Here is a 9,569-nt window from a genome sequence, read left to right as displayed (position 1 = left end):
TTCAGATGTCTTCTAAAAGTCAGATAGTTGTTTGTATTTCCTTGACATCCGAAGGGAGGGTGTTCCACAGGGAGGGCGTCACTACTGAGATTAAAACTCGCATCAATTTTCTAAATGGGCTTATCTGAACAATAATGTTTGTAGTAGGCACTGAAAAGAGCATAGCGAAGTCTCCTGCCTGATATCAATGGGTGCCCACTAGAGCTCTTCCCTCATTGTCACATCCATACCAGTTCCCAGGATTCTTTGGGTGAAGCCATGTACTTTAAATGTATAGCGTGGATCTAAGTCATGGGTAGGCAAACTAAGGCCCGGGGGCCGGATCCGGCCTAATCGCCTTCTAAATCCGGCCCACAGACAGTCCAGTAATCAGCGTGTTTTTACATGAGTAGAATGTGTCCTTTTATTTAAAATGCATCTGGGTTATTTGTGGGGCATAGGAATTCGTTCATTCCCCCCCCCTTCAAAATATAGTCTGGCCCCCCACAAGGTCGCAGGGACAGTGGACCGGCCACCTGCTGAAAAAGTTTGCTGACCTCTGATCTGAGTTTTAGAAGCTCATGATACAGTTTATTCACAGCACAGAAGAACAGAAAAATGAATAGTAGTTCCATATGGCTGAGGAAGATTGAAGCCTTCTCCAGTATTCCTGCAGCTCACTGTGGGTAATTGGATCAGCCTCTAGCCCTGGGGCTTTCCCAATAAATCCTTTTCTAATGGTGAAGGCTGGATTTAGATCCTGGACTCCCTGACCCTACACAAATCGCTTAATGCTGGCTGCAAATATTTGATTTCTGTTTATGGGACATAATGGAAATCTCTTTGAGGGGTCAAGATAAGGACAGAGACAAAAGTGAATGGGAAAGCTCTGTAGAAAAGTAGCTCTTTCCATGGCACCCGTTCACTTGCATTTCAGCTTCCTCAACCTGGTGCCCTCTAGATGTGTTGGGCTACAACTCCCATCAGGCCCAACCAGCATGGCACTGAGTTACAGGAAGCTGAAGTAGAGGATATGTGGCCATCTGGTGGGTGTTGTTGTTGTCCAAAATGCTTTGAGGGCACCAGATTGGGGAAGGCTGGATTGGAGTCTTGGGATTGTTATGTCAAACCTCAGTCACGGTGCATTTGTATATCACCGTTCCAATCTCAACTTTTCTGAGGCCTGCTGCAAGTGCACCTCTGCCAGGAATGGAACATCCAATACTCTCTTGCCTTGCCTTGCATATGACTAACTCTCAGAAGATGGAGGAAGGAGTAAGACAGAGGTGCCATACACCCGGAATTTCTTGGACATACCATGGATTCGTCCATCAAAAATAGTGTCCAGGCAGAATTTTCAAAAAGTGGCAAAAACATCTGGGAAAATCTGTACACATAGCAGCCCATATCGGAAGTGTTGATTTTTTGGATCTGCAACCCTGGAAACAGAGTCATTCATAAGCCCTTGTTGGGTTTGGTTAGTCATCTGGCTGTGGGGATCACCTAACAGTAGCGTTCTCCGGCCCATGTTTTACTATCTTGTAAACAAGAATATAAGAGGAGACTTTTTATAATATAACCTTATTGAGCTTACCTTTGTTGAAAGAACACCAGCTCTAACAAATGTGTCTCTGAGATTGCCTGTTGCTTCTTCTTAGCTTGAAAGGTTCAAGCCAATCCTGAATTTGTAGCAGCAGCATGCACACATCATCTCTGGGTTCAGCATCCACCCCATATATGCTCTGTTAAGGAAAATTCTGGGTTGAGAGAATACTCAACAGCGCAGCTCATCGGGGTACAAGTCCCCCGTGGATCCATGTGGTCAGTAAAAGGAGGAAATTCCAGCCAAGCAATTTGGAGCAAAACAGCAGTCAGTAGACTTAGATCCTTTATTGTTGCGCAACAGGTTCAACAGCAGTGAGTGAAACCAGAGCATGAGGCGACATTGACTTTTAAAATTTTCCCACCATATACCAGAATACACTTCGCACAGCATCATCAATATATCATTGCTACATCAGAGCCAGTGTGGTGTAGTGGTTAAGAGCAGTAGTCTCGTAATCTGGGGAACCGGGTTCGCGTCTCCGCTCCTCCACATGCAGCTGCTTGGGTGACCTTGGGCTAGTCACACTTCTCTGAAGTCTCTCAGCCCCACTCACCTCACAGAGTGTTTGTTGTGGGGGAAGAAGGGAAAGGAGAATGTTAGCCGCTTTGAGACTCCTTCGGGTAGTGATAAAGCGGGATATCAAATCCAAACTCTTCTCTTCTTCTTCAAAAGGGGAAAGTTACACAAGATTAGCATAGGCAAACATGTCTTACAGGTAAGTACCCACCACCCAAAAGTACAATAGAACTTCCTTTGCATGTCTGGAGCCTGAGGCAAGTCTGGTGATGAGATTTGGCTTCCATTGGAGAACAATGAGCCCAGCAATTGTCACCTCTGGGCACTTTCTGGGGTAGGAGGTGGGTATACATGTCTTCAATCTTGGGGAGGTGGCAGGGGAAAGAGTCCTTTTTCCAAGGGCAAAAGGCGTTGGAATGGAGGAACTTTGCAAAGGGGTTGATTTTATATGATTTATAAAGCTAGGTATCTTCCCTGAGCTGTCAAGTCAAAAGGATACATCCAGGCATAATATTTGTAACATTTAACAACTTTAAAGATGTGCTCCCCCCTGTAATTTCCCTAACAGCTCTAAGCTGCTTAAATCTTTTGAGAGCTGGGAAATTCCCTAGTTGCCTCTGTAGCTGCAGAGAAGCTGCCTCTCTCCCAGACGTTTGCACTCCTTCGCTCCCCGCCAAGGTCAGCCTACTAATGACTGTCCTATTAGGTTACCGTGCCTGGATAGAGTTTGCCATAGAAACTCAGGCGCTTGCCCCACAGGTCTGAAATTGATCCAGAAGTGCTGAAACTGCCGGGATGGTTTAGCTGGGTAACAGGTCCTCATTCTGTGCTACAGGTGCAGGCTAGGCCCTGCGCAAGAGAGGTAAGCTTTGCTTGACATGCATTCATGTGGAGGAAGGGAAAGGGGGTCAGGGGGAATCAACACAGAAGACTTCTTAAATTGTTGTCAAAGGAGCTCTTGCAAAAGGAAGCAAATGTTTTTGACTAACAACAGCTTTTTAAAAATAACAAACCCATCACAGACTGCAAGCTGCTTCTTTGCAGTTGTGTCAGGGTGGAGGATGAGGGGGAGGCTATTAGAATAGCCCTGGAAATTAGCACAACACATTTCTGAGGCATTAGCAGGATGCAGCAATTAGTGACTGAAGCTTTGACACCCAGGGAGAAGTGGAGCAGGCAGGCCCTACCTTCTCTCTCTCTCTCTCTCTCTCTCTCTCTCTCTCTCTCTCTCTCTCTCTCTCTCCCCCCACAGTGCAGAACTGGCACTGTCCACAGGTGCCACCACATACCCATTCCTTATTTGTGAGAACTTCCCCTTTTTGTGTGGCAGCACCTACACTTTGGAACTCCCTGCCAATTGATACCAGGCAGGTGCCTTCACTGTACCCTTGCTAAAAAAATATTTTTGTTTAGACAAGCCTATCCAGAAGTTTAGAAAGTTGAAGCAAGTTTTCATCTGTTTTCAGTTTATTGTTATTTTAACTTCTTATTGATAATGTTTCATCTTTTTTGTAAACCATGTTGATTATTTTTTTTGCCTTCTACAATCTAGTGGTGTGTAAATTTTATGAAATAAATAAACATGCTTTATGGGTGCATGTAGCTCTGATTGATATGTGCAACAGTGCAACTAAAATGGAATCCTTGTGGTGTGGCATTGTTAGGTGATTTAAAAATCTGGGGCCTAGAAACAAAATTTACATATGCTAATTAATGGGTGTAGATGCAAATTTTAGAATTTCAGTGTCACAGAAGTCAATTAGTGCCCCCCTCCAACTCTCCCTTGACAGATTCTCCAGTTAACTTGCACCCCAAATCAGTTCCTCTTCAATTTACTCACATATTAATTCTCCAGCAGAGCCTGCCCCAAATCACTTCATTTCCCCTCCATTTACCCACTTTCATTGCCCTCCAATTTTTCTCTAGATAAAGTTGTTACACGAATTTCTTGCTTCAAATTAATATTCAACCCAGTAACCCAGATCATTGCCCTTTCATGCCCAATTCAGTTCCCCAGAAACAGATCACCCATTTAGAAGCACACAGAGCACTTAGGAAAATTTTCATGTCCTCTTATTCCAAGTCCATCAAACTCAATATTGCCTACTACACAATGACTGACAACTGCTCTCTAGGGTTTCAGGCAAGGGGCATTCCAAGTCTCTCAACCCTGGAGCTTCTACATGTAAATCAGGTGCTGTGGTTTCAGTCCTCATGGTTTTGAATAAAGGGCTGCTAGCCTTAGCTAGATGGGCTGATGCTAAGGCACAGTTCAAGGCATCTTCCAGTGTTCCTCTTTGTGATGGCATCTCCCCACCTCCTTCTGAAGCAAACTGTCGCTGTCTTCCTGTCTCAACCCACGTGAGCCTTGTCTGCTGTTGTATTAGCGTCGACTTCAATTTGCTCACACAACACCCAGACTGGGCCTCTAATCCAGTTTAGCTCTTGACCAGTTCTAATTCCCCTCAGAGGCCTCAGAGACAAGAAGACATGGCCATTGTCTGGGTCTGACTTAGTCGATCCATCTACCCACTTGGTTGTAATATTCTCCCCCCTCCCCAAAAGCAGGCAAGTGGGGAGACAATGGAGGGAAGGAGTAGGGCTCAGCCGTGCTGGAGCTGTCACATCTTCCTAGCTTGACGGAATGGGAAGGTAAAAGCTCCAACCCAGGCTGGGTGAACTTCTCGGGTGACTTGGCCTTCCACATTCTCAAGAACGTGGCCTGGTCAGCACTGTGGGCCTGAGAGACTCTTGTACCCAAGTCCTCCATTTTCCGTGGCAAGTGAAGCTTTGGGGTAGGGGAAGCAGCTTCCCAAGCTGAAGAGAACCACAAAACTCCAGACCCCGCAGAGAAATGACGGCGGCCTTCTTCGCAAGACCTCAGCCCGATCCTAATGGCCTGCAATTTCTGTAAGTCTTTACTTAAGACCTGGGAGTGGAGGAATGAGGTGTCTTCTTCAGGCAGCTGTCGCCGGGGTGGGGGGCAGCAGTGGTCAACCCCTCTGAGCTCCTCAGCCATTTTTCTCTGTGTGTGGCCTGTCCTGAGCTTCACACCCCCTGACACAGCTGCCCTGCTGGAGGATGCTGCCCCATCGTCAGGGCCAAAGTAAGGGCCAGTCAGGTGAGTGTACAGGAGGCTGCCTTAGACCGTAGGGCATGTATTTCCAGAAAGGATATACAGGGACAGTGTTTGAGTCTGGTCCCTCCTGCAGAACCTGGACCCTGTGTCTGTGACTCTGTTGTGCATTTCCATCGTCTGTGGGTAGCCGCTTTAGTTGAGGGGGCTGTGTCTGTCGGCAAGATCAGGCCCACCCAGACTGCACCTGTTCTGGAATTGTTTTTAGATGTTTTGTTTAATGCGTTGTGTGTTTGCCTCCCTTGGGGAGGAAAGGTGGGATATATATATATATGTTTAATAACAGTGAAAGGGAATATTGTTCTCCAGAATGGGATGTACATAGGAAGCTGCCTTACTCTGAGACCAGTGATCCATCTAGTTCAGTACTGACTGCACTGAGTGGCAGTAGCTTGCCAGGGTTTGAAGCAGGGATTTCTCTCCCAGCTGTACCTGGAGATGCCATTGAGGATTGAGCCTGGGACCTTCTGCATGCAAAGCAGGTGTTCTACTCCTGAGTCACAGCTCTTCTTAAAAAAATAATAATAATCAGATCCCTGGTCCATCTAGCTCAGTACTGCCTACACTGACTGGCAGCAGCTCTTGAGGGTTTCAGGCAGGGGTCTCTCCCAGCCCCGCCAGATCCTCCAAGTGTGCCTATTTTCCAGGGACCTCCCTGATTTAGAGAAACCTGGTTTCTGATTTGATCCCATAATGTCCCACTTTTCCTTAGGATGTCTCTGTTTTCATTGGAGAAATGTTGGAGGGTATGGCGTTATCTGACCCCTGAGTCATCTGAAGGCAATTCTGTATAGGGAATTTTTAAAAAAAATGTTTAATGTTCTATTATCTTTTTATATATGTTGGAAGCTGCCCAGAGTGGCTGGGGCAACCAAGTAAGATGTGTGGTGTATAAATAGTAAAATTTATCATTATGGAATGGGACGTCCTTATTTCCATCAGATAAATGTTGGAGGATAAGCCCTACCTGGAGCTGCCACCAGGGATTGGACCTGGGACCTTCAGCCTCCAAAGCAGATGCTCTGTCATGGAGCTACAGTCCCTCCCATAGGTGCCAGAGGTCATCTCAACTGGGGTCTGATCCCATTTAGGATAAATAAGGAAGAGACAGCCAGGCAACTGAACATCTAATTGTAAGTTGGGAGTTGAACGGCAATGAGGTCCAATGGCAAACTTACTTCATATCTCTGACAGAGTAGGCTTGAGGCCACAAAATAAATTAAATCACTAGTCTTTCAGAAGCCATAGAACTTTTTTTAAAAAATGTTGTTGGAAGAGACTATCATGTTGTCCTCTTGGGAAAGTTCTCAAAGGAGTGGTTGATCACACAAATATTGGCATTTGTGTTGGAAATTGCGCATATGGTTGGAAAGAACTTTATTAAGACCACATTCACACCATACATCTGAGATGTTCTATGATGCCTCTTTAAACAGTCATGGCTTCCCACCCAAAGAATTCTGGGAGCTGTAGCTTATCAAGGGTCCTGAGAGTTGTTAGGAGGCCCCTATTCCCTTCACAGGGCCACAGAGTCTCCTAGGAAGAAGGATTGACTGTTAAACCACTCTGGGAGTGGAAACTGGGCCGGGGGGGGGGGAGGTTAAGGGGTCTCCTAACATTCCTAATAGCACCCTTAACACATTAGCAACCTGGGAGCTGTTGTTTGTTAAGAGTGCTAAATGTTAGGAGGCTCTTATTCCACTCATGGGACTGCACTTCCCAGAGGGGTTTATCTGTCAACCCTCCTTCACAGGGAACTCTGTGAGGGGAAAATGGGTCTTCTAATAACTCTCCCCTGCCAGATTTTTTTTTTTTTTAGGGGAAACCACGACTGTCCTAGTGCTTTAGATGTCTGGTGGGAACGTGGCCTGAATCAAGGAACCGTTCTTTCCATGAGGGAACCAGATTCAGCGGCTGACCTTTCCACGCTCTCCTTTTCCCCAGTCACCGCCATGCCAACTACCAACGATGGGTGGCCTGAGGAATTCGGGTTCAAGATCAGCGGGAATGGCCCTTGCTACATCTTGGCTGTGGAAGAAGGCAGCAGCGCCCAGCTGGCTGGCCTCCAGCTGGGAGACCAGATCCTGGAGATTGAAGGCCAGCACGTCTCCTCCATGAACGCAGAGGCGCTGGTTGCCCTGGCGAAGCAGTGCGAGAACGTGCCCCCCAGCATTGGGGTGGTCTCGCGCATCCAGCAGGTGGAACTCAAGCCGGGCCAAGAGGGGCGCTTTGGCTTCACTCTGGCATGCGAGGGAGGATGCCCCTTGCAAGTGGGCAGCGTGGATTCTGCCTCGCCAGCCTCCGAATGCGGGGTCAAAGCTGGAGACTACATCCTGGAGATCAACGGGACCCCAGTTAAGCTCTATGAAGAGGCGGCTGTCATGATCCAGGCGTGCCAGGGAAAGGGCCTCAGGTTGGGGCTCCTGCGCCTCGGGCGGCAGCAGAGGTGGGCCAGCAGCAGCGTGCGGGAGTTTGTCCAAAGCGCTGACGCCATCCATCAAGAGCGGAGGCAGAAGGCGCATGAGTTCAGCAAGAAGGTAAGGCCGTCTCTGAAATGGGAGCCTTTGGCAGAATTTGGACTACAACTCCCATCAGCCCCAGCCAGCGCAGGACTGAAAGGAATTGTGGTCCAGACCATCTAGAGCAGTGGTTCCCAAAGTACCACCCTCCTGGGGGGCAGTGGGATTGCCTGTTCGGTTGCTAAGAGGCAAGAGGGCGGCAAGGGGATGTTGGAGGTGCAAAGGACTATCAGGCTTTGAAACGCTGGGATCACTGGATCAAGTTTATCCATTTTGCTGAATTAATTAAACTAAATGGCTATACAGTGGTACCTTGGGTTAAGTACTTCATTCGTTCCGGAGGTCCATACTTAACCTGAAACTGTTCTTAACCTGAAGCACCATTTTAGCTAATGGGGCCTCCTGCTGCCGCCGCGCCGCCGGAGCACAATTTCTGTTCTCATCCTGAAGCAAAGTTCTTAACCTGAAGCACTATTTCTGGGTTAGCAGAGTCTGTAACCTGAAGCGTATGTAACCCGAGGTACCACTGTAACTGGATTGTCAACAAATGTGCAATTAATTGCTGCTGTCTTAATTTTTATTCTGTTATTATATTCTTTAGTGGATTGTACAAACTGCTATTTTGAATATTGTTTTTTATAGGGTAGGGTAGGGTTGGGGGCACTGGGGGTGAATTTATGGAACCAAGGGGGTAGTGGCCCCAATTTTTATTTTTTTATTTTTGGAAATCCACTGATCTAGCGAGTACAGGTAGGGGAGAAATCTTGCTCAGTTCTCATTTAAAGGCACATCAGATCAGCACATTCTGAAACAATATGAGATCTGAAAAACAGCTATCCGTCAACATTTGGCATTTTTCTGAATTTTGTGATGCAGCTCTCCAGCCAAACAATGTCTACATAGATGCATATATTAGGGCTCTGCTTATGTTCTTTCTTTCAAAAGAGAAATGGTGTATAGTATGTATGTGGAGATCTGTTTATTTTATTTGCTGCATTTGTGTTCCAAATGTGAGGTAGGTTAGGCAGAGATATAGTGACTGTGGCCTAAGATGAGCCAGTGAGCTTCCTGGTTGGCTGGGAATTTGAATCCTGGTTCCCCAGATCCTAGTCTTACACTCTAGCAGGGTCAGCAGGAAATGGATGAAGAAATCTTATTCCTCTTTGGAGAATTGCTCTTATTTGTTGTGTTTTAATTGCTGCTGTCCATCACTATGGTGTTTTGTAATGCTTAGCTGTTTATATTTCAAATAAATGAAAAAATACAGATGGTGACAATTCAATTGGATCTTAAATGTATGCAGAATGAGGGGCAGAGACCTCTCATGGCAGCATTTTTGGGTGACAGCACAACAGCATTGCTGGGGCAAGATGTGTTAGTGGGAAAAAGAAGCATTCATCCCCAAGGTGTAGACTAAAAAGTCCCGATGAGCTGTAATTCTGAAATTTCACACTGCAGTCTACCTTTGAAATTCCTTTGTCAGAAAATCTTTTAGATCAATGCAGCTGAGTGTCTTGGGAGATGCAGCTTTTAGATCAGCCGTGGAGTATCTTGGGAGATGGAGACGTTCCCTCACTAGCTTTTGAAAGCTGCCCTTTCTAATGTCAGATTCGTGCCTGTAATTCTTCCACATGGAGACTGTTTGTCCTACGTAGAAGCCAGAAGGACACTGGTGGCAGATAATGGCATATAACATGTTGGAAGATGAACAAATATATGAACCCTGGATACTGCAGCCGAAGATGCTCTTAGGACATGGAATGATGTTGTCATGTCCTTTTGTGATGTCACAGACCATCTGTAGCTAACGGCA

At 46.5% G+C, this 9,569-nt stretch overlaps 1 protein-coding gene across 3 annotated transcripts in view; it reads left to right on the top strand.

Moving 5' to 3' along the window:
* The first annotated feature begins 4,450 nt into the window (after window positions 1-4,450).
* The window catches only part of GRID2IP (Grid2 interacting protein), a 62,662-nt gene continuing 57,543 nt past the window's right edge, over window positions 4,451-9,569 (top strand). For 2 of the 3 annotated variants that reach the window (XM_028706906.2, XM_028706905.2), the window contains exons 1-2: window positions 4,452-5,011; window positions 7,182-7,774. In XM_028706906.2, the coding sequence (XP_028562739.2) occupies window positions 4,996-5,011; window positions 7,182-7,774 (609 nt within the window). In that variant the 5' untranslated portion in view covers window positions 4,452-4,995. Of the gene's footprint in view, window positions 5,012-7,181; window positions 7,775-9,569 lie in introns of all 3 variants that reach the window. The other variant, XM_028706907.2, reaches the window with a different exon arrangement.

Source organism: Podarcis muralis, chromosome 14, assembly GCF_964188315.1.
Source record: "Podarcis muralis chromosome 14, rPodMur119.hap1.1, whole genome shotgun sequence".
In the NCBI taxonomy this organism is placed as follows: domain Eukaryota; kingdom Metazoa; phylum Chordata; class Lepidosauria; order Squamata; family Lacertidae; genus Podarcis; species Podarcis muralis.
The sequence above is the reverse complement of the archived record's forward strand: the minus strand, read 5'-3'. Positions and strand labels throughout refer to the sequence as shown.